The sequence below is a fragment of the Scyliorhinus torazame genome, chromosome 6 (genome assembly GCF_047496885.1).
Source record: "Scyliorhinus torazame isolate Kashiwa2021f chromosome 6, sScyTor2.1, whole genome shotgun sequence".
Classification (NCBI taxonomy): domain Eukaryota; kingdom Metazoa; phylum Chordata; class Chondrichthyes; order Carcharhiniformes; family Scyliorhinidae; genus Scyliorhinus; species Scyliorhinus torazame.
In genome coordinates this window covers 273,510,559-273,534,685 of record NC_092712.1, presented here as the reverse complement: position 1 = coordinate 273,534,685, position 24,127 = coordinate 273,510,559, and the positions used below count along the sequence as shown (strand labels likewise).

The following is a 24,127-nucleotide window of genomic DNA, read 5'->3' as shown; positions in this document are numbered from 1 at the left end:
TTGGACACATTTTGTGAGCGGTCTCGTCTGTTCTTTTTCTTACATTGAGCGCGGAATGTTTGTCAACAACAACAATCATGGCGACAGCGAGCAAAATTTGAAACAAGTACGATCGCTTTTGTGTAACAACGGATAGCTGTTTTTAAAAAATTCACGCCATGGGACGCTGCTCACAAAATGGGGCGGTTTTATTCGTGAAACTGGAATCGATAGCCAGTATTTTACTGTGCATGCACTGAAGAGACAGTGTGCATTGATTCATGAACCTCCACTTCCACTTAATGCTAACGCTGTTTTGGGATCTGCCTTTCTGTCAGTCTAGCATTGTAGACAACGCTCTCACATCTGTCAACTCAGAAAAGACTGCAACTTCTCTTGACACCTAAAGCTAAACAAAATCTAGCCCGAGAGCTAAAGACGGCAGTTTTTCCTAACTCTAAAACTAAACAAGACCTAACCGTAAACCTAAACAGTACTGAACCCTTAAAACTAAACAAAATGTAACTCTAAACCTAAAGACTTCAGCTTTTCCTAAGCCAAAACCTAAACAAGAATTAATCATCAATCTAAACAAGACCTAACCATAAACATAACAAGACCTAACCCTAAACTTTAGGATGCCAGCTTCTCCTAACCGTGATCTAAGCAAATTCGAACCATAAACACAACTTAACCCTAAAGCTAAAGTCTCCAGTTTCTCCTAGTCAGAAATCTAAACAAGTTTTAACCATAAACACAAAGACTAAAGCTTCTCCTAACACAGAACATGGACAACCCAACATGACTCTATATAACTAACACTAAATTTTAAAAAGATCGAAACCTATATCTAAACAAAGCCTGGCCCTAAGCTCAAAGACAGCAGCTTCTTCTCAACGTAATTGTAAAGAGGCCTTTAGATTTCCTCATCTTAAACCAACCTTCAGCCTAAACAGGTCTGTGGAGACAACTACCATCTAGAAGGACAAGAGCAGAAGATACCTGGGAACCCACCAAGTCATTTACCACCCTCACTTGGAAATATATCACCATTGTTTCACTGTTGCTTTGGCAACTTGCTGGAACTCCCTCCCTAACAGCATTATGGGTGTACCTACGCCTCAAGGACTACATCAGCCGAAGAAGGCAACTCACCACTACCTTCTGAAGGGCAACTAGGCATGGCCAATAAATCCTGGCCTAACCAGCAACACCCACATCCCATAAATTATTTTTTTTAAATTAACACTGACCAAGAAAAATCCTTAAACCTAAACAAACCAAGCAACTTCAACTAAACCTGGGGCAGCACGGTGGCACAATTGTTAGCACTGCTGCCTCACAGCACCAGGGACCTGGGTTCAATTCTGGCCTTGGGTGACTGTGTGGAGTTTGTACATTCTCCCTGTGTCTGCCTGGGTTTCCTCTGGATGCTCCAGTTTCCTGTTACAGTTATGCAGGTTAGGTGGATTGGCCATGCTAAATTGTCCCTTAGTGTCCAGGGGTGTGCAGGTTTGGTGGGTTATGGGGATAGGGTGGGAGAGTGGGCCTGGGTGGGGTGCTCTTTCAGAGGGTCGGTGCAGACTTGATGGGCCAAATGGCCTCCTCCTGTACTGTAGAGATTGTATGGATTCCAAGATATAACCTTAAACCTAAAGATGCCAACAGCTTCAACCAATCCCAGACAGGATATAACCTTAAACCTAAACAAGCCAACAGTTACAACTAACCCTGACCAAGATATAACCTTAAACCCAAACAAGCCAACAGTTACTACTAACCCTGACCAAGATATAACCTTAAGCCTAAACAAACCAACAGTTACAACTAACCTTGACGCAGATATAATCTTAAACCTAAACAAGCCAGGGCAGCACGGTGGGGCAGTGGGTAACACTGCAGCCTCACGGCGTGGCAGACCCAGGTTTGGTCCCAGCTCTGGGTCACTGTCCATGTGGAGTTTGCACATTCTCCCCGTGTTTGCGTGGGTTTCGCCCTGCAATCCAAAAGATGCACAATCTCGGTGGCTTGGCCACGCTAAATTGCTCCTTACTTGGATAAAAATGAATTGGGTACTCTAAATTTATTTTTAAAAACACTAATGAAGCCAACAGTTACAACTAACCCTGACCAAGATATAACCCTAAACCTAAACAAACCAACAGTTACAACTAACCCTGACCAAGATATAACCCTAAACCTAAACAAACCAACAGTTACAACTAATCCTGACCAAGATATAACCCTAAACCTAAACAAACCAACAGTTACAACTAACCCTGACCAAGATATAACCCTAAACCTAAACAAACCAACAGTTACAACTAACCCTGACCAAGATATAACCCTAAACCTAAACAAACCAACAGTTACAACTAACCCTGACCAAGATATAATCTTAAACCTAAACAAACCAACAGTTACAACTAACCCTGACCAAGATATAACCTTAAACCGAAACAAACCAACAGCTATAACTAATCCTGACCAATATTAATCCCAAACTATAGGCAAGATCACAGCTTCTACTAACCCTAAATTCGGAAAGTAAATTGTGTTCTGTCACCCCTATAAAATAACGAGATGTGAAAACAAAGCTACCTACGGTCAATTCCATGGAAATTGTATTTGCCCCATCACTTCTATTAAATAAAGCTGCGAGGAAGACTCGCTGTTTTGATTCCACCCTTAACCTCAATTAATTCTAATTTTAAAAAAAGGTGTATCTATCCAATCCGAATGCTGTATTTTGTGCTGGGACGGGCGAATTTAAAGTGCATAAAATGAAGGGAACAAGATTCCAGAAATGGCTTGCGTAAGGCGATTTTAGGGTCTGCCATTTAGAAATTGTTTTGTGAGGAGAAATTGGGTTTAATTCACCCAGCTCGGCAATCAGGCGATTTATTTCGGAATTTCCCAACATTCTGGGCCTGCCGCACAAAACTGGCCTTCTCTTTCTGCCGCCTTCAACCATACCAAAACACGGTTGTCCTTTCTTACCTCGAAGGTAGAAGTTTCCCTAAGTGGGAAGGGTGTCTGCAAAACAGCAGTCGTGACAAAACCCACATTTATAACTAAAATCTCATTACTTCGCTAAACCTCTGGCGTGAACTGATTTACGGATCTCCCCCCCCCCCCCCCCCATTGTAACCCCGTATTACCATTGTAAGTCAGGCACTCCACATAATTCCAGTCTCTGTGCGCAGAATTAATTTAAGTGCAACCGAGGACACGGTACCAGCACAGAAATGTCGCCATCTTTACTTAGGAGCGGGTACAATGACTTCACTAGAAAGGAGAAATAAATACCAATAGCTTTAATAGACGATTCCACCAGTGTTATTTGAGTGAAAATGTTCCTCCAAATGTTTCCCTCTGGTTCCTTTTGAAATCCCGCAAGTCCTGTAAAAGTGGGGAGGGGCCCGCCTAGTTTAAAAACATCATTTCACGCATTCAAACACGACCCCTTTAATAGCTGATCCACACACGGTCTGCCTCAGGAATACCGGCGAGTCGAGTCTGTGCTATGCCACTGAAAGGTCTGATCTGTAACTTTGACCCCCCACCCCCTCTATTTCCACCACACCGATGTCTATTTTCTCGCTGGGTTATAGTTTATGTCCTGTTAGAACTTCCATTGCAACAACCTTAGGATTGGGGCGGAGGGTGGCGTATTGCCTAAGTACGTTTTAAATGTTATGTTATTATGGTCGGAAATGGATCCTGCTCTCCCAATGCTATTCCCAAAGCAGGAATAATGCGCCTTTCCCCGCTTGCTGTGATGGTCGGTACCCCTCACCCGCGCCATTCATGAACCAACTGTCGTTTGCTGTGGCCAGAGCGGTTTTGCTGGAAAGGTTTTAGCATCCGTGCGAAAGATCCCCTAACACTCAATTGTCAAGGGGAGCCGCAAGACTCTTTGTAATGGGTTGTGTAGAGGGGGAGGGGGAGGCGAGGGGAGGAGTTGGTTTTGCCTGTTAATGCATGGAGGGGGGGGGGGGGGGAGGGTTGACAAACACTGTGATTGAGTTGGTTGAAATGTTTCCCATATAGGTTTAAGATATTAGGAGGTAACAACTGTTGGCTCACAATTAAAACGTGCATCCCTGTGGCCTGGCCAGCGAAAGGTTAGGAATATTAAAACAGGACTCGCAGTTTGCGGTTCTATAAATGTGTGTGTTGGGGGTTAACATCCAGAGGAACCCTTCCGGCCTCCGTAGCCCCAGCTACGGAGTGGAACTTTGTGAATAGCCCTGTATCCAGTTGCAGTGCACAGACCGCGCGTTGTTCAAGACCGCAGGACCTCTTCCTGATCCAGACTGCACCACTCCCCCCCCCCCCCCCCCCCCCCCCCCCTCCCCCAGCCCACCTCCTCCGCCCGTCTAATCGCGGACTTCCTGGGAAAATTCAGGCAGCATTCAGACTCAAGTGAGTATTTCAGTTACAGGATTGGAAGCCCACCAGGTGGGTGGGTGTGGGTGTGTGTGTGTGTGGGAAACTAACCCCGAATGCCTCCAACTGAACTCCCCAGTCGAATCTTTTTTAACTTCTTGGCTTCACATCTGTTTCGAGAGAGAGAAAGGGAGAATTGCGTTTTGGAAAGTAGATTATGTGAGTCGTGGCGGACAGTTGAAAAAAAAAACACCTTTCCTGGAAGGTTGTAGACAGGCCCACGGTTTTGTCAGTTTCTGACGGGGGAGCCGGTCTTCTGGTTAAGAATCCGGCTCTGATTTAAATTTGTCCCATTTCAAACGACCCTTCCTTCTCTATGCCACAAGAGTTAAAGACACCAGACAACATAGAGAGACGCGTGGCTTGTTTATTTCGAAATTGACAAGAATAAAGTGATCATTAACATTTTTACTGACTATTTTATCCCCCTCCCTCCCACCCACACACACATAAACATAGACAGTGCTTTCGTTTTGGTTTGGTGGAACTTGTTTTTTGCTAACTTGTTTGGAATATCTGGTGAATGTTGTTTTCACTCACGTTTGGTGCGTGTCCACGTTTAGTGTACGTAAACGAGTTTTTTAAAAAACAGATTGGCGCTTTTACCCCCCTCCCCCTCCTTTCCCTCGCTTTCCTTTGCAGTAAAGCAGGGACTCAAGTGGTTAGGGTTCAGTTCCAGCTGATTTTATTTCCTCTCTCAGAAAAAAAGAAACTATTTACAAGAGTATATCAACAATCTGACAGGCAGTGACTTGACACGATTAGCTGGTATGACATTTAAAAAAAATTGTGTTGAGGCATGATCATCTGACAGACTATACACAGCATATTGCACAGGATGAAAATTTAAAAATAGTTAAAATAAATGATTTTTAAAAAAAAACAACTAACAATCGGACAGCTACCGAGATTTTCTTTTTTTTCCCCCGGTTGCTGCCTTAGTGCCTGTCACGGTAGTCTGGACACATACAAGAACCACAGTCTTGTGGTTTACATAATACAGATTTAAATGTACAAAAAGGCGTTCGCACTTTTCTTCCAACCCGTTCCCCCAATCAAAAAGAAACCCACAACAGCTAAACCTGATTTCGGAATTTATATGCTAGCTTCATGCCAAAACGATATATTCAGCGGACAAGTTATAAGAATGAATAATGGTTATCATCGTCACAGAATGAGGCGCGCAGCAGAGTGTCGCAAACTCAAATCAGTATTCTCCATGTCCAGTGGCTGAGCACAATTTAAAGAGCGCCACATAATTGGTTACGAAGTTGCAGCATCCCTTTTTTTTGCGTTGGTGCCCAACTTCACAAAGCTCGAAGCAACTTGCAAAATCACGGTCCACCTACTCCCCTTGCATCTCGCTAATATTTATATATATATATACGTGGAAGATGACTGCAGACATGAGCAAATTTAAAGGAAGCCTCAATGGTCATCTGTTTCTAAGTAAAAGTGTCCAAATGATTTTCCATTTTTAAATACTATTAAGTAGGCATATGAAAGGAGGCTACAGTGGGCACGAAGGAACATTGTCGGTTTCAACATCTGATCAAATACAGCCCCGAAGCCAATGTAAAGGTAACTGCAGCCTTAAATTACAAAATCTGCACATTGAAGTGTAAACATGTGGAATTTTTAAAAAGAGGCAAGACGGTGGCATCGGCCTCTTTGTTCATCATCAGGAAATCCAAACAGCAATAAACACCGATTAACACCCCCTTTATATTTTTTACAAAAATACACTGAGAAAATAATCAAAAGTCTCATCTTTCTCTGTCTTTGTTTTAAAAGTGTCAAAGTCTACATTTAAATATAAAATTAAAAGTTTAACTCTAGCCCTTCAGTGAAGGAGATTAAACGGTGCAGGTAATTAACAGGCCTACGGGGGAAAAAGTCAAAATGTTTGGCCAGTATAAATACATCCATATAAAATGGGCTTCTGATTACATTTACAATGGAAACAAAACAATACGAGGATGAAACATCGGTGACTAGAAGTTCATGTTTGTTGTAAATTGTCGTGGAACACAGAACTTGTGAGAAATTTTGGTCCAGAAAATACAGTCCAGCGCAAAAAGATTTCAGTAGGGTCAGTGAATAAGGGGGTAAAAGAGCTGGTGACTTAGTAGGAATCATACAGAGCGCCATCTATCCGTTTTGATTCGCCCTGACACGAGTAACTTCAAGTCTGTGCAGAATCTGGAAAGAAACAGTACATGCTATGAACCTAGCGAAATCCAGTAATCCAACCACACCGTTCTGCTCGTGAAACACCCTCTTCGCGTGTAGATCTCACGACTTTGTGTGTGTGTCTGTACCAATACAAATTGATTTGGCGATTTCATTCCAAAGCCTTAAACGTTCTCTCTGTCTTAACAGCGAAGCCCCGCGTTTCCTCCGTACGTGCAAATCAATTTCAGGTTTTCATTTTCAGCCCAGAGTGGAGGCTGGGCATTTTATTTTCAATGGAATCTTAGTCGCTCCTAAAACACGTCGGCACATTTGTTTTTTTTCTCTCTCGCTGAAGACTGGCGACCAAACATTCGGATCACGCTGCAATGTTACAGCACTTGGATCACAATTATTTTACTTCACGATCCCTTTTTCTGCCCCCCCTTCCAAGATTAAAACAGCAACAGTCCGTTCATTTCACTTGTCGCTTTCTAATACGTGAACACCAGATTTGAAATACTTGACTCCAGCCAGTCCCCTGAAATCATTTCGCTCACCTCAGGCGTGCAGTAGTCAGGGAACTCAAAGTGGGACGCGGACTCCTGCTCAATATTAAACTCCAAATCCCTGTCCAGGGACGAGCTCAGGTTGCCCAGCGTCATGCTCTCGAAAGTGGGGCTGGAACTAAGGTCCATGAGGTCGTCCTCGAACTCTTCGTCGGAAGACGAGGCCAGGGACGAGGAAGAGCAGGAGTGGGATGTAGAAGGGGTCGGCGAGATGGACCGCAGATTGCCAGGGTGCTTGCGCTGATCCACGGGCGAATCTGGGACACGCACCCTTGCCCCGCCTGCCAGGTCTTCATAGAAACTGACCGGGTCGCTGGTCTCGGCTGAAGAACTGAGGGTCGGGCTGGCTGGCACAGCGGCTGGAGAGGTAGTGCCCTGGCCCCTGAACGACCGCCTCTCTTTCAGTTTCTTATCTACAAGGTGCTTGGAAGCGGGGCTCGTCCGCGCTTTGTAAATCGCGTGTTGGCTGCTAGTGTTTGTGTTAGAAGTAGTGATGCCTGAATACAGATGCTGGTGAATAACCGGAGACTTGGTGAGCGTGCCCAAGATGATCTTGTGCGTTTTGCTGGGTTTGTTAATGCTACTATTGCTGCAACTGCTCTTTTTAGCCGGGGGTTTAGTGTTGATCTTTTCCGTTTTCTCTCCGGGTTTGCTGCTTGTACTTTTTGCCTTCTTTCTCGGTCTGTATTTATAATCTGGGTAGTCCGCCATGTGCTTGAGCCGCAACCTTTCGGCTTCACGGATAAAGGGGATTTTGTCACTGTCCCTCAGCAACTTCCAGCGCTTCCCCAAGCGCTTCGAGATTTCGGCGTTGTGCATGTCCGGCGACTGCTCCATGATCTTCCTCCTCTCGATCTGCGACCACACCATAAAAGCGTTCATGGGTCTCTTGATGTGCCCACTGGCGGTCTTGCACCAGCTCGGCTCGTCCGTCTTCTCCCCATCCGATGCCACCGAGTCCGCCGTGGGTGAGCAAGCTATGCCCACGTCGGAAGCGCCGGAGTCGGTAGACTCTCCGGCTAGCACCGCTTCCGTGTTCTCTGCGTTGTTCGTTTGCTGCACCATGCTCTCTCTCTGTCTTTGTAAATATATTTCTGCCCTGTGGGCACTGAGGGGGGAAAACAAGAAGAGAGGCTTTTTTTTTATATATAACTGTAGCAGTTTGGTTGGCTTGTACTTTCCTCCCTGTTATTACAGAGACTGCGGTGCTTTGGGGGGAAAGAGAGCTGCTCCTCGCGCGTTCGCAGAGAAGAACCTAGTTTCTTGTATAAAATGTGTATATACTTTGGCACAACCTTCCCCCTCTGACCATGCGGGGAGACTGTGTTATATAAAAAACTTGTGTCTGCTGCTTAAACCAGACTCGAACTCGCTTCGCCTTCTTATCCAGTCCCAGGCATTGTGACGTCCCCTCAAAGGTGTCCGGGCCCCCGCCAATCACCGGGCGCCGTCCGCCCAGACCGCGTCTGTTTCCAACGCTGTCGAGCGACCGGCCCCGCCCTCGCGCCACCCGATTGGCTGTCGGCCGCGCGGCGCGTGCAATGAGAAGCGCCGTGGCTGACCTCATTCCAGTTTACACTACCAACTTAAAGGGGGCATGGCCGTAAAGGCACTTAGCCAGCCTCTCCACCCCCTCCTCCACTGCGCTACCTCCCTCCCTCCTCCACTACACTCCCTCCTCCACTGCACTCCCTCCCTCCCTTCTCCACTGCACTCCCTCCCCCCTCCACACTCCCTCCCCCCTCCACACTCCCTCCCTCCCTTCTCCACTGCACTCCCTCCCTCTTCCACACTCGCACCCCGCTGGCATTAAATTAAAGCTGCATTATACCTTTTTCCTCTCTCCCTCAGACTGGCATTTGTCCGTCCCACTGACTCAGACACCAGTCAACCAGCAAGCCGAATCCTTTCTTGTGCTGTATCTTGCACGCACACACAGTTCTCTATCTGTGTGCGCGTGTGTCTCGCACACAAACATACACACACAAGCAGCTAGTCGTCTGATGTTTAAGTTTCGGGCAAATGACACGAAACTGTAATCTCTGTGTTGATTCGTTTGCACTTTCACGCCGGCGAGAATGCCAGACACTGTGAAGCTAATTCACAAAACATTACTGAGTTTTTTTTGAACGTGTGCGTGTGTATTCCGTGCCTTTAACCGCTCAGGTCTCCCTCTTTGCGCCCAGATTCATTTCAGCAGGACGTGCCCGTATTAATGTGTAACAGATGAAAAATAATATCCATCTCCACCCCGCCGGAGAAGTGGATAAACGCTGGCAGCATCAGAAGCCCATCATGTGGGCTGGGCATAGTCAAAGAGGCGCGTCCAATACATTCGGCTGACGACCACCCTTTATCGTATCGACAGTTGTAGGAAGAAAACAAGGTGCTCGATGTGCAAAATAGGTTCGGCTAAAACGAAAGATTTGGGAAGTGTTATGGGGATACCAGACTGGTGAGATGAGCAGAATGCATTTCTTTATCGCAACACCGAAGTTAATAAACGAGCCCCGATTTTCTCCCCATAGAATATATACTTAAGATGCAATCTCATTGGCAGTTTTAAATGGACATCGGTGTGCCCGTTAAACGAATCACTTTGAATTCGGATTCTGACAAACACAAGCCCCTGCATTGTGCGCATACTTAGCTTGCCATGGAAGTTATGTAGATGTAAGGAGTTAAATCACGCCTCGTTTGAATTTATTGTATATATGCGCAAAGCACAAAAAAGAAGCGAGAATGTGATACATGGAGGCTGAACACATGTCTTTCAATACTTCACTTGTGTTGCTTCCAATATAAGACGCGAGGTGGCGGCACTGCGCCTATATACTCATCAGACGTATTGCGGGGGAGGGGGCGGGGGAGAGAAAGTAAGGTGAGCTAGCGATCTCTTCTTATGGTCCAGTGAAACCGAAAAAATGCTTCCCACTAAGTTTTCCCAATATTATGAAAACCAATTCAGCTACTCCGTCCTCTTTCTTATTCACGACGAGCTGTGATTTGTGCTGTATCCCTGTGTTACACTTAACGTTTGATCTGACCTCGCTTTGTTTGATGTTCCATAGTCTTGCTTCAAAAGGCAATCCGAGTGGGGCACTCGATGGACCAGGTACGAGGATTTCGACATATCCGAGGATTATATTCCTCGGGGAAAAGGTTACATTTTCCCGATTGGTACGCGCGCGAAAAAGCAAAGCTACTGATCCAAATGTCTCCCGCGAAATTTTGCTGATTTCAATTTTACCTGTAAAACAAAGTGGTCTTCTCTGCCAATCTTAATGCCAAGGCGGAAGGGGAGACATTTGTTTGTCTTCGAATCAAGTGGGCCCAATGATCCGTACGACCAAATACACCGCTCCTGAAAACGAGGCAGGTTCATCGGTTCAAACTCAAGTTGTAGGGGCATGTGAGAATGCATGTTCTGATCTGAACTGACCCACGTTCATTGGCTTTATTGTGTGTAAGCCAATATGTTCACACTATATTTATTAAAGAGTCTCTCATTTATATATTTCACTAGATATGTGATTGACAATTGTTAGAATATGTTGAACGGTATCTAAAATCGATCATAATGTATTGAAAGCACTCAGCAGGCCATGGTTAGGATACTCAGGTCTGAGGGCCCATTGTCAGAACACCTCACAGGACGGAAAGAAGAACCAATCTTCATCAGGTGGACATGCCGGCATTGGACTGGGGTGAGCACAGTAAGAGGTCTTACAACACCAGGTTAAAGGGTGTTGTAAAACCTTACTGTTCTCACCCCAGTCCAACGCCGGCATCTCCACATCATGACAACAACCATGCAACCTCAAACAAACCATTGTTTGCAGCAAACTACCCAGCCTTCAGAACAGCGACCAGACATACACAACCTTGCCATGGCAACCTCTGCAAGACGTGCCAGATCATCGACATGGGTACCACCATTACACGAGACCTCCAGGTACGTGGTACATACTCGTGCGACTCGGCCAACGTTGTCTACCTCATACGCTGCAGAAAAGGATGTCCCGAAGCATGGTACATTAGCGAGACCATGCAGACGCTGCGACAACGGATGAATAGACATCGCGTGACAATTACCAGGCAGGAATGTTCCCTTCCAGTTGGGGAACACTTCAGCAGTCAAGGGCATTCCGCCTCTGATCTTCGGGTAAGCGTTCTCCAAGGCGGCCTTCAGGATGCACGGCAATGCAGAATCGCCGAGCAGAAACTTATAACCTGATAATCTTGTTTTTCAAGTTATTGGTTGGAACAATTTGCATTTATGTCGTGCTCTCCATAACCTTGGAACGTTTCAGAGGCCTTTACCAGCAGTGAAGTGCTTTTTGAAGCACATTCACTGTTGTAAGGTAGGAAGCGCATTGCAAGCTCACACAAAAAGCAATATGATAATGAGCTCGAAGAATAAACAGTGCCCTGGTCATCAGGGGAGATATGCTTTGCTGTTCTTCAAAAGGAATCTTTGACATCTAGAGTTCAGTTTAATGTCAGTGCCCCTCAGTACTGCACTGGAGAATCAGTCTAGATGGATTCTGCAATGGCACAAAGTCCCACCAGGGGAACACCCAATAGTATCACCAAGAACTAGTAAAAATCTCTATGTTGATGTTTCCCCTGGCAGGTGAGTCTAAAACCAGGTGACATCATCTCTGGATAAGGGGTAGGACATTTAAAACTGAGACGAGGAGACATTTTTTCACTCGGAGGGTGGTGAATATTTGAAACTCTCTATGCAGACGGCTCAATCATTGAGCATGTTCAAGACATAAATCAATAGATTTCTGGAGACTAATGGCATCAAGAGATATGGAGATAGCGCGGGAAAGTGGCATTGAGGTAAATGATCAACTCTGATCTAATTGAATGGCGGGGCAGGACTAATGGGCCAAATGGCCTCCTGATCATTTCTTCTCATGTTCCATCATAAATAACCTGAGCCTGGCTATAGGGAATACATTTTCAAAATTCACAGACAATACAAAACTTGGCAATGTAGTAAATAACAGTGTAGAAGCATACTCCAGAAGAATATTGACAATTTGTGATTCAGGCAGACATATGGTAGAGGCAATTGAATAAGTGTAAAGTGATCACTTTAGGAGGAATGCCATGAAGTGGTATTATATTCTAAATGGTACTATTTCAGTTGGCTGGATGGCTGGTTCGTGATGCAAAGTGAGGCCAGCAGCACGGGTTCAATTCCCGTACCAGCTGAGGTTATTATGGGGGCCACACCTTCTCAACCTTGCCCCTCGCCTGAAATGTGGTGATCCTCAGGTTAAATCACCACCAGTCAGCTCTCCCCCTCAAAGGGGAAAACAGCTTATGGCCGTCTGGCGACTTTACTTTTACTATTTTGAAGGAGAATGAAAGAGCAGTGACCTGAAGGTGCTTAATCACAAAATTTGGAGGCTGCCGGGCAGTTGTTAAGATGACTAAGAAAGTGTATGGGGCACTTGGCTTTGTCAAGGGGGGTGTAGTGAACACAAAAACAAGGATTATTTTACTATAACTTTAGAAATCACTGGCTGGACCTAAGTTGGAGTATTGTGTTCAATTCTGGGCACCAAACTTTAGGATTGCTGTCAAGGCTATGGAGAGGGTACAAAGGAGTTCTATCAATATAGTAGCATGGTTATTAGTTACGTGAAGAGTGTGGAGAAGCTGAAATTGTCTTTCTCAGAACAGAGGAAGATAAGGAGACACCGAATAAAGGTAGTCAAAATCATGAGTGGTTTTGATCCAACAAGTGTCAACAGTTACTATGTCAAATAGGGCTCTGGTCAAAGGTTACAGAGTTAACATAATTGGCTAAAGAAGATGAATTTAGGAGTTTTTTAAAGTAGGGTTGGGTTCACTAATGTCCTTGAGGGAAGGAAATCTCTGGTCCTTACCTGGTCTGGCCTACATGTGACTGGGCGGCACGGTAGCACATTGGTTAGCACTGTTGCTTCACAGCTCCAAGGTCCCAGGTTCGATTCCCGGCTTGGGTCACTGTCTGTGTGGAGTCTGCACGTTTTCCCAGTGTCTGCGTAGGTTTGCTCCGGTTTCCTTCCACAGTCCAAACACATGCTGGCTAGGTGGATTGGCCATGCTAAATTGGCCTTAGTGTCTAAAAAAAAGGTTAGGTGGGGTTACGGGGATAGGATGGACGTGTGGGCTTAAGTAGGGTGCTCTTTCCAAGGGCCGGTGCAGACTCGATGGGCCAAATGGCCTCCTTCTGCATTATAAATTCTATGATATATGATCCTGATCCACAGCAATGTGGTTGACTCTTAAATGCCCTCTGAAATTACCTCATAAGCCACTCAGTTATATCAAACCACCACCATCTTCTCGAGGGCAATTGAGGATGGGCAATAAACATTGGGCTTGCCAACGAAGCCCACATCCCATGAATGAATTGTTAAAAAAGACCTGGAAAGCACTACCTGTCAGAGTGGTGGAAGCAGATTCCATGGGAACTTTCAAATGTGAACTGGACATAGATTTCAAAATAACTAATTTGTCGGGTTGGCGAGGGGGGAGTTGTGACACGAGACTAAATTGGACAGCTCCTTCAAAAAGCCTAAACAAGGAGGAGGGACTGAATGGCCCCCTTCTATGCTGGAAGATTCTGTGAATCTGTTCCAACCACTAACTGTCGCTATGGCCATCTGACAATTTAGCCCAATCCAATTTCCTGCTCACATTCTTATTTCTCTTTAATAATATTCCAACTTGAAAAATGTCACCCCTTCTTCAAAAACTATTTGTGACAGTAAAAATCGCGATCAAGTCGCCGTTTGATGATTTTTGAAACCTCTCATATAAATCATATAAATTCTTATTCAGAATGAAGTGCATTTCAGAATACAAACCGAATCTTGCAATTCGTCAACTTGCTGCGTGCCAACTTGTCCCCCATCCTCTCCTCTCCCACTTTCCACAAACTGTCCCAGTTGCAGCTGGCCAGAGACAAGCAGTTGATCGTTTTTTGTAAAATCTAGAGCTTAAAAGCACGACCCTGGACCACACATGTGTAACTGTATGCCCAGTGGATGTGGATTAAAACACTCGTGAAACCCTGTCGAGGGATTTTCTAGAAGCAAGTAAGCACATATATTCGATTACTGATTCTACCAGTTTAAAACATAGATATACTTATTATTGTCGTAACGGGGAGCTGTGTTACAGAAAACTGCTCAAGGCTGATCGTTAGTGAAAGTACATTAAGGTAGCTGCCGTTCAAACCTCTGAAAAGGCCAGCAGAAGTTGCCGCAGGCTGGGTTTGACATCCAAAAAGGATAAACGGACGGACTCCTGGCAAATGCGATAAAGGAAGCAATTGCGAGCGGCAGATTAGCGAAATAGCTCATTCTCCTGAAAGCTCCATCGGACCCCCCTCCCCCAATTCTCCGGAGAATGCCGATCAGCAACAGTGGCATATCCATAGACAGACAGGGCAACGACCTTCAACCAATATGGCAATTAGCAGACCAGGGACAACCCTCCCCGTCTCCATCCCATCCCCACCCCTTCCTGCCCGACCCGACCGAACCCCAGGGGACCCACGGACGAATTGATTTAACCCTTTAAGACTCGCATCGCCTCCAGCACCGTTGGTGCCATGCCAAGAAACCTAATGCTGCTCCGGCAAGCTGGGGGTATTGCAACAGCAGCAGGGACTCACACACTGCATGTAGCGATGTACATTCTGAAACATGGAATTATAAAATGTTAGAAGTAAGTGTGTGTGTGGGGGGGGGGGGGGGGGGGGCGTTGGGGGGTGGCTCGGGGCTAACTTTGAAAGAAAGCGATCGTAACACCTGCCTGTTTCCACAGCTAAATGGCAAGATGTTAAAGAAATGTCGAGCAGCCAGAAGATTGGGCCGGTCAGGAGGGTTTGCACTGAAGCAGTTCAGGGTGGAAGGCAGGGCGGGCTCGGGGCGATTAGCAGATTTATCCCCGCGGGGCAGGTGCTGCAAATCAGTGCGTGGATTGGGGCCATCAAAGAAAGCCGCCGGCAAAGATAATGCATTGTCTCATTTCGAAATAAGATTGTCGTTTGTCGCCGCGCAAAAAAAATATTGTATTTTGTCACCAGATCTGTTTATGGGTGAGGGGGGGAGCTAAGGGCCATCAAACCAGCAGTTTCATAAACTCGAGTCTGTTTCCCATTCAGGAAAAGCAGTGTCTTCCTGTGTTTAAGATTGTTCAAATTTGACCCCTGAGCAAATTAATGATGCTTTCCTCAAGTGACAGCCCGGCCAAAAAAAAAAAATATTAAAATAGAGGACGGTGGCGGCGGGAGGGGTGCGCTTTGGCGGACAACGACAACCTTTGATAGGCTGTTTTTGGCTGTTGCCGAGCGCTCCTGTGTTCAGCTGTTGCCGTGTGAGGGAGAGGGAGGGTGAGGATCAGCAGCAGACTCTGCAGCAGCTGACACGCGAGGGCCCGCCGCTCACAGGGGGCACGTGCACTGCGAGAAGGGCGACAGGTGCGGAGCGCGCGGGGCGGGGCCAACAGGTGAGGCGCTGGCACGTGCCGGCCTCACCTGGGGAGCAGGCAAGTCGGCGGCCGCCGCCAACTCAGGCGGGCAGGGCCGCATCTGCTCCGCGCGGCTCCACATTTACTACTCGTTGTATCTTTTCTCTTTCGCAGGCACGGACCAAAAACAAGCCGTCCGTCTCCAGGGGAGTATCTCCCACTTTAAGGCGCCGCCAGGCTGAAAACGGCATTGAAACATAAAACAGCGATACCAGTCTGTCACCCAACTGTTTCTATGCATTCCGGTCATATTCCTGAGCTACGGATGAGTTTAAGTGGGAGTATTTCTCCCAAGGACCCGATTTAGAAGTGTCTCAATTTCCCTGAACTTTTGACTTTACAACCTTACAAATGCAATGCTTTGGCAAATCCTTTAATTAGAATTTACGAATTTGGTGAAAGGCGGTCACCCCCCACTCACCAGACTTGAACTCTAATGTTACGGCTATTTCCAAATTTTGCTTTTTCAATTTGGCATTGATTCATAATCTGTTGTGCATTTATTTTGCAAAACAGGAAGTTGCAGGCAACGAGTATCTTTGCTTGCCTCTGTCTCCACCCCAGGTTATCTGCTGCGGGGATCCATGCTTCTATTATCTCTGGATTCCACTATTCCAATGCTCTCCGAACTGGCCTTCTCCCCAACCCCACCAGCTTGCAGAAACCTCAGCATAATCTTAACTTTGCTGCCCATCCACCCTTCATCTTTGTGCTCCCAATCTGGCAATGACTCAAATTTAGAATTTCATCCTTGTGTTAGAACATAAGTGACAGGAGCAGGAAGAGGCTATTCAGTTCCTTGAGACGGCTCTATATTCAAATCCCTCCAGTTCACTGCTCCTAAACTCTTTAAACTCCGAAAGCCTAAATCCTAAGTGCTAAACCATATGACCATAAGATGTAGGAGCAGAAATAGGCCAGTTGGCTCATTGAGTCTGCTCCATCATTCAGTGAGATCATGACCAATCTGATATGATAGTCCTAACTGGGCAGCACCATGGCACAGTGGTTAGGATTGCTACCTCACAGCGCCAGGGACCCGGGTTCATATCTGACCTCGGATCACGTCTGTGTGGAGTTTTCACTTTCTCCCCATGTCTGCGTGGGTTTCCTCCCATGGGAGAAAGGGAAAACTCCACACAGACAGTGACCCAAGGTCAGATATGAACCCAATGCAGTCCAAAGATGTGCAGGTTAGGTGGATGGGCCATGCTAAATTGTTCCTAAGTGTCCAAAGGTTAGGTGGGGCTATGGGGATAAGGCGGGGGACTGGGCCTCAGTGGAGTGCTCTTTTGGAGGGTTGGTGCAGACACGATGGGCTGAATGGCCTCCTGCTGCACTGTAGGGATTCTATGAACTCTACTTCCCTGCCTTATCCCTGTAACCAGTGATTCCCTTACAGATTAAAAATCTATCTGTCTCAGCCTCAAACATACTTAATGATTCAGCCTCTACAACCCTCTGTGGTAAAGAATGCCACAGATTCACTACCCTCTGAGAGAAGAACCTCTCCTCCATATCTCTGTCTTAAAAGGGTCACCCTTATTCTGAGATTATACCCTCTGGTTGTAGACTCTCCCACAAGGGAAAACAACCAAGCAGCTACCGTGTCAAGTCCCCTGAGAACTCTTTATGTCTTGATAAGGATTCCTCTCATCCTTCTAAACTGCAATGAGTACAGGTCCAACCTACTCAACTTCTCCTCATAAGAAAGTCCTTCCATACCAGGGAACAACCCTCTCTGCATTCCTGCAATTCTGGTCTTTTGTGCATCTCCAGTTTTCATTGCCCTCACCATTGGCACGCACCTACATTTGTCTGGGTTGCAAGCTCTGGAATTCTATTCCTAAGCTACACTCTCAGCTACACTCCTTTAAGATGCTACTTTGAAAAACACCCTTTTTAACCTGGTAATGTTAGAAAGACATTCTGAAGTTTTCATGATTTTGGTTTGGAGGTGCCGAGAAACTTTGCTCAGAAGCTTAACTATCATAAGTGGCATCCTCAGTAGTGGGGGTTAGGGTTAGGCATTGTCTGTTGAAGAAGTGCACAGGTCATGTGTTCTATCATCTCTCAATGTGGCTTGGTGCCAACATTGTCAGTACTGTATGCTTTATTTTTCAGATGATATTTTTAAAAACCTTAAATTTTGCTCCTGTTTCTGTTACCTCCACTCATAAGCAGTTATCTTCGATTCCAAAGCCGTCTTCCTGTTAGTATGTGACCATTTACTTAATAAGTAGTGACAACATAGGACAGAGAACAAGAAACTGCTATGTTCGCATTAAATGTACTTCTCCACGGACAATGTAAAGGCCCAACTATTGAGGATGCCACTTAGGATATTTAAGCTTCGGAGCAAAGTTTCTTGCTACCTGCAAACCAAAGTCACACAAACATTCAGAATACCTTTGTAACCTTCCTTTCCTACATTATTCATAATTACAAAAATTTAAGATAAACAGACAATCCTGAAATGGATAGTTAACATTGACGATTTGTGTGGGTCTCACCCCCACAACCCAAAAAGATGTGCAGGGTAGGTGGATTGGCCATGCTAAATTGCCCTTAGGTTTTGTGGAGTTACGGGGATGGGATGGAGATGTGTGCTTAAGTGAGTGCTCTTTCCAGAGCCGGTGCAGACTCAATGGGCCAAATGGCCTCCCCCTGCACCGTAGATTCTATGATTCTATAAGTCCTCTAAATTATTATTTTTTTAAACATGTAAGATTTGCATAGCTACCACCATATTGAGTCACTTCATAGAATCATAGAATCCCTACAGTGCAGAAGGAATCCATTAAGCCCATTGAGTCTGCATCGACCCTCCAAAAGAGCACCTATCTAGACACACAGCCCCACCCTATCTCTGTAACCCAGTAACCCCCCATAACCTTTTGGACACTAAGGGGCAATTTATCATGGCCAATCCACCTAACCTGTATATCTTTGGACTGTGGGAGGAAACCGGAGCACCCAGAGGAAACCCATGCAAACATGGGAAGAATGTACAAACTCCACACAGATAGTCACCCAAGGCTGGAATTGAACCCGGGCGTTGTGAGGCAGCAATGCTAACCACTGTCCCACTGTGCCACCATTCAGGGCATGGTCAATATTATCATAGTTGGAAGCCAAATGAGGCTGCATTGGATAACTGGGCAAGATTACTCCCTCTGTATAGTAGCTTCACAACATTAGAACGTTATCTATTTTACTTATGGGTTGCCTTAATCAGGCATGTCCAGTATTGGGTGATAATGTTCTATTAATGTTTGCATCCAAAAGCAACACAATTCTACAAATGATAAGAAAGCACAAGTAGTACAGTAAAGGAAGTTGCAGGTTAGCTCACACATTCCGGTTATATAATCGGGCGTCATTGATCCAAATTATTTTGGATCTCCTTCGAAATGTTAGGCTCCAGGAAGTATAACAAAATATATGTAATCTAACTTGAACTGTAGAACTGTTGATTGTGCATTTGTATCACAAAAGCACAATACAAATAAAGCTTAATATATTTATATTGTGTCCAAAGATGCATTTTGATCAGTTTCATTGGCTACTTTGGATTTAACTCTGCAAGATTGTTTTTTAACTCAGTGCATAATTGCAGGTACAGTCAATTCCACTTTGTGCACCTATATCAATATAACCAAAACCCAACCAAGTCTCAATTTGTTCCGGATTTAGTCATTGCTATTAATTGTGTTGATGTTTGTTTTGCTAAAAAGTTCTGCAGTGTATCAAAAGATAGACTAGCAATGCCTGAAGATGTTTGTATGCTCAACAGCATCAATGTGACAACAGCCTAGATCATGTCTCGAGTCCCATCCCCGGAAAATATGAAGGTAGGAAACCTAAAATCAAAACAGAAATTGTTAATGCTAGGAACACACAGGAAGCCGGTTAAATCTGAAAGTTTGAGTATAATCCTTCATTAGCCTGATAAATAAAATCCTCTGATTTATTTTATCACCATACCGTCAATGACACGATCATTCTCAAAATATGATCAACAGTGACAATACAAAACACTTTAAGCAATAGCTTAATTTCCATTATTTCAACTTGTAGAACCAATAGCATCTAATACAGTGATGGTTATGTCATTATTGAAAATAAATAAGTTTTTTCATTGTCAGTGCTGACTATATGAGTACAGATATAGGGTGGAATTTAGTGTTGGGGAATGGGGTCTTGCCCACTGGTTGGAGAACAAGTGGGGACCCTGTGTCGCTTCTCTCCAGGAGGTTGGACGCAGTTACGAGGGAAGTATGACTGGCAGATTTCTTGAACCAGTAACGCCACTGGGAGCAATGGCCACAGCCAGTATTGCACTCGGGCCTTCGTCAGGGAAAATTGCTGGATCAATGGGGAGAGGTGAGTGGATGGGAGGGGGTTGTAGGGATGGGGTCACCAGTAAGTGAGAGGGAGCGGGTTGGATGCAAGGGCAAGGGTTGTATTTCAATGACACACTCCCTGATGCCTTGATCGGGCATAGTGCTTGTTCAAGTGCAAATTGACTTATTGGCTATACTCCTATCCTTATTTCAGATTTCCGAGCTTCACAGATTTCCTCTTACCTGAGCCAATCACTGGGCAGTTCTGTTCAGGATCAAGAAAAGGCAAATGCAATTTCTTATTGCTTTATCAGAATCGTATTTTCGTCGAACTGAGCTATCAATCCCTGTTGGGACAATTAAATGTTAAGAACCTCTGCAGTTATTCAGCTTTTTCACGGATCACTAACTCAGGCATTCAAAATAAGTTGACAAGCCAGATCTAAAAGTGCATTGAGGCTCCGTCAGTTTCACTGTAGCAGTCCCTTAACACTGGGATAAAAACATTTGACAGTGAGCATAATTACAATGAGCTAATATGTTAATTATTTTTCATCTGGGAGACAGAAAGGGTGTTTATGTTTAAATTTCTGTTTTGCAGAGGGTGAAGGCGGGCTTGATGTTACTGAATAGGAACAAAACATCTTATTGTGTTAGGGAGTCAGGCTGGAATCACACTGAAAAGAACTCCTTGTCACGAAAAGTACTCCATCTGCAATCAGATGAATAGGCTGCAAGCGTGTGTGTCTCAGCCTCAGGTCTAATAGACTGGCAATCTGATTTTAACTTGTAATTTGTGTTTTCTTCTGTTGCCAGGACTGGCAGATGCAAGAGGGTGTCCGTTAATGTTCAAGTTCATTACTCCTAAGGTCTGAGCTGATCAAAATTGCAGAAGGAGTTTGATCTTGAACTCTTTATTTGCACATTGCAGCTTGCCTTCGTATCTTGGCACACTTGTGTCTTTCTTTTCACTTTTAAAACAGAAACTGCTGTTTCAAAATAAAATTGTTAACCATCACTTGCTACATCTACCGCATAACAATGCCACATATTGTTGCAACTATCAGTGTAAATTGTCTTCCTGTGATTTTATCTTGGCTTTTAATTACATAAAATAATATTTTGAAATCAACAGTATAATATGAGTAATTTAGGCATGCAGGTGTCTGAAAAATTGGCTTCCTATTTAATACCATTGAAAGCTAGTCCCCTGCACATAATTCTCATTAATTGTTACCAGAATCATTATAATCAAAACCAATCAAACCTTTGAGTACAGGAGAGTCAAATGCGAGAAAATGTGGAATTATTTTTTTTACGATTTAAAAGGGTAAATGAAAACATCAAATGCTAGGGATTGGAAATAAAAATCGACCATGAAATAAAAAACAAAGATAATCCCATCAAAACGTATGTTGAAACTTAACTCTCTGAGTTATCCTTTCTTTCAGATGCTGATTGAGCTCCTCTGCATTTGACTCATTTTTGTTTATATTTAAGGTCTTTTAAAAAAAAGTATTTGATCGCAATGTATTCCTGCATGCTGCAATTATGTATTATTAAATTTTGGTTCATTGGCTCTGATTATAAAGAAAGAACTGTCGATATAATACCTTTCATATCGTCGAGATATTCCAAGGGACTTAAAAAAAATACTTTTGAATTATAGTCACAGTTGTAAAGTAGGCAAACATGGTGTGGTAGTCGGTATTAGGGGTATTGCGGTACCTAGGTTGAGGCTGTAAGATCATTGGTGTGGGAGGTACCTGAAACAGGAAGATCATTGGTGAAGCCTGCCTGCTAGTTTCGCCCAGTAAGGCGGAGTATAAGAGCCTGTGTCTCCCTAGCAGCTGTATTCTGTACCTGCGCTGCTGGGGAAACATCTAGTCCAATAAAGCCTTCAATTGTCATCCAATCTCGCTTCTGGAGTCATTGATCGAGCATCAATTTATTGGACTAGATTTTAAAGAACGATAATATCTTACGGTGGAGGATCGAGCTCTCCACCTACAACTATGAGATCTTGTATCGTCCTGGGAAGCTAAATGAGCCTCTTGATGCCCTATCCCACGGCACATGTGCCAACGCACAAGTGGACCGACACCGGGCCCTCCATGAGGACCTCTGCCACCCGGGGGTCACTCGATTCTTCCATTTTATCAAGACCCGCAACCTGCCCTACTCCCTCAAGGAACTGCCAAGTCTGCACAGAGTGCAAGCCGCACTTCTACAGGCCAGAGAAAGTGCACCAGATAAAGACTTCCCGTCCCTTTGAACGCCTCAGTATGGACTTCAAAGGGCTCCTCCCCTCCACCGACCGCAACACGTATTTCCTGAACGTGATTGATGAGTACTCCCGGTTCCCATTCACCATCCCCTGTCTCGACATGACCGCAGCCACCGTCATAAAAGCCCTCCACAGTATCTTTACCCTGTTCGGTTTCCCGCCTACATACACAGCGATAGGGGGTCCTCCTTCATGAGCGCCGAACTGCATCAATTCCTGCTCAGCAAGGGCATCGCCTCGAGCAGGACGACCAGTTATAACCCCCGGGGAAACAGATATGTAGAGAGGTAGAACAGAACGGTCTGGAAGACCGTCCTACTGGCCCTACGGTCCAGGAATCTCTCAGTCTCCCGCTGGCAGGAGGTCCTTCCCGATGCACTCCACTCCATCAGATCACTGCTGTGTACCACGACAAACGAAACACCTTATGAACGTCTCCTTGTCTTCCCTAGGAAGTCCTCCTCTGGGACCTCGCTCCCAACTTGTCTGGCAGCTCCTGGACCCATTCTGCTCTGCAAACACATGCGGGCGCACAGGTCGGACCCATTGGTAGAGAGGGTCCACCTCCTTCACGCTAACCCTCAGTACGCCTATGTGGCGTACCCCGACGGCCGGCAGGATACGGTCTCCCTATGGGACCTGGCGCCCGCTGGATCCCCACCCACACCTCCCCCACCAATCCTACCCTCCCTCCCACCGGCGCACCCCACGGCTGCCCCCTGCCCAGGTGGATCGGTTCTTCCACTGGTCCCATCCAGGGCTGATGAAGTTACCGAAGAAGCCAAAGTCATGCTCCCGGAGTCACGGATGCCCGAGCCAGCGCTGCATCACCGCTGAAACTGCAACGATCACAGAGGACGACTAGTGCCACCGATCGACTAATTGCTTAATTCTGATATGTGCATGTAAAATGAATACTGTAAATAGTTGTGACATGTAATAAGGCAAAACATTGTACCACCGACGGGTACAACCATAATCTCTACCACTGTATGAAGCGAGACCACCATACCCGCCGGACTCTTTTTTTAACAGGGGGTGAATGTGGTTGTCAGTATTAGGGGTATTACGGTACCTAGGTTGAGGCTGTAAGATCATTGGTGTGGGAGGTACCTGAGACAGGAAGATCATTGGGGAAGCCTGCCTGCTGGTTCTGCCCAGTAAGGCAGAGTATAAGAGTCTGTATCTCCCGATCAGCTGCATTCTGTACCTGCGCTGCTGGGGGAAACATCTAGTCCAATAAAGCCTTCAATTGTCATCCAACCTCGCTTCTGGAGTCATTAATCGAGCATCACATGGTAGCCAATCTGCACGCAGCAAGGTCAGAGAACCAGCATTAAGATAAACAACCATTTAATCTGTTTTGTTGGTATCGACCAAGATGCTGAAAAATTCCCCTTTCTTCTTTGAGTAATAGCACAGGGTTTTTAATATCCACCTGAACAAGCAGACAGGCCTCAGGTTTTAATGTTTCATTCAAATGGCAGAAGTTTAACATTTCAACATTCCCTCAGTACTGCATTCAATGAGAATATTGTTAATTTGCAAAAAATGGGCACCACGGTGGCGCAATGGTTAGCACTGCTGCCTCACGGCGCCAAGTAGCCGGGTTCGATCCCGGCCCCGGGTCACTGTCCGTGTGGAGTTGTGCAGCGTAGGTGAATTGCCCACGCTAAATTGCCCCTTAACTGGATAAAAAGAATTGGGTACTCTTAAGTTTATTTTTTTTAAATTGCCAAAAATTATAACTACATAGTGATAACGGAGAAGACATAATA

At 45.3% G+C, this 24,127-nt stretch overlaps 1 protein-coding gene and 1 long non-coding RNA gene across 2 annotated transcripts; one reads left to right on the top strand and one right to left on the bottom strand.

Annotated features, from left to right (window-relative positions):
• Window positions 1-4,315: 4,315 nt before the first annotated feature.
• On the top strand, window positions 4,316-23,598 carry LOC140425434 (uncharacterized). The gene is made up of 3 exons (XR_011947856.1): window positions 4,316-4,407; window positions 19,513-19,570; window positions 20,664-23,598. It is a non-coding gene; the product is annotated as an uncharacterized lncRNA (long non-coding RNA).
• On the bottom strand, window positions 5,094-8,577 carry sox4b (SRY-box transcription factor 4b). Its single transcript, XM_072509706.1, has one exon. The coding sequence runs from the start codon at window positions 8,235-8,237 to the stop codon at window positions 7,098-7,100; it is 1,140 nt and encodes a 379-aa protein (XP_072365807.1). The 5' UTR covers window positions 8,238-8,577; the 3' UTR covers window positions 5,094-7,097.
• Window positions 23,599-24,127: the final 529 nt, after the last annotated feature.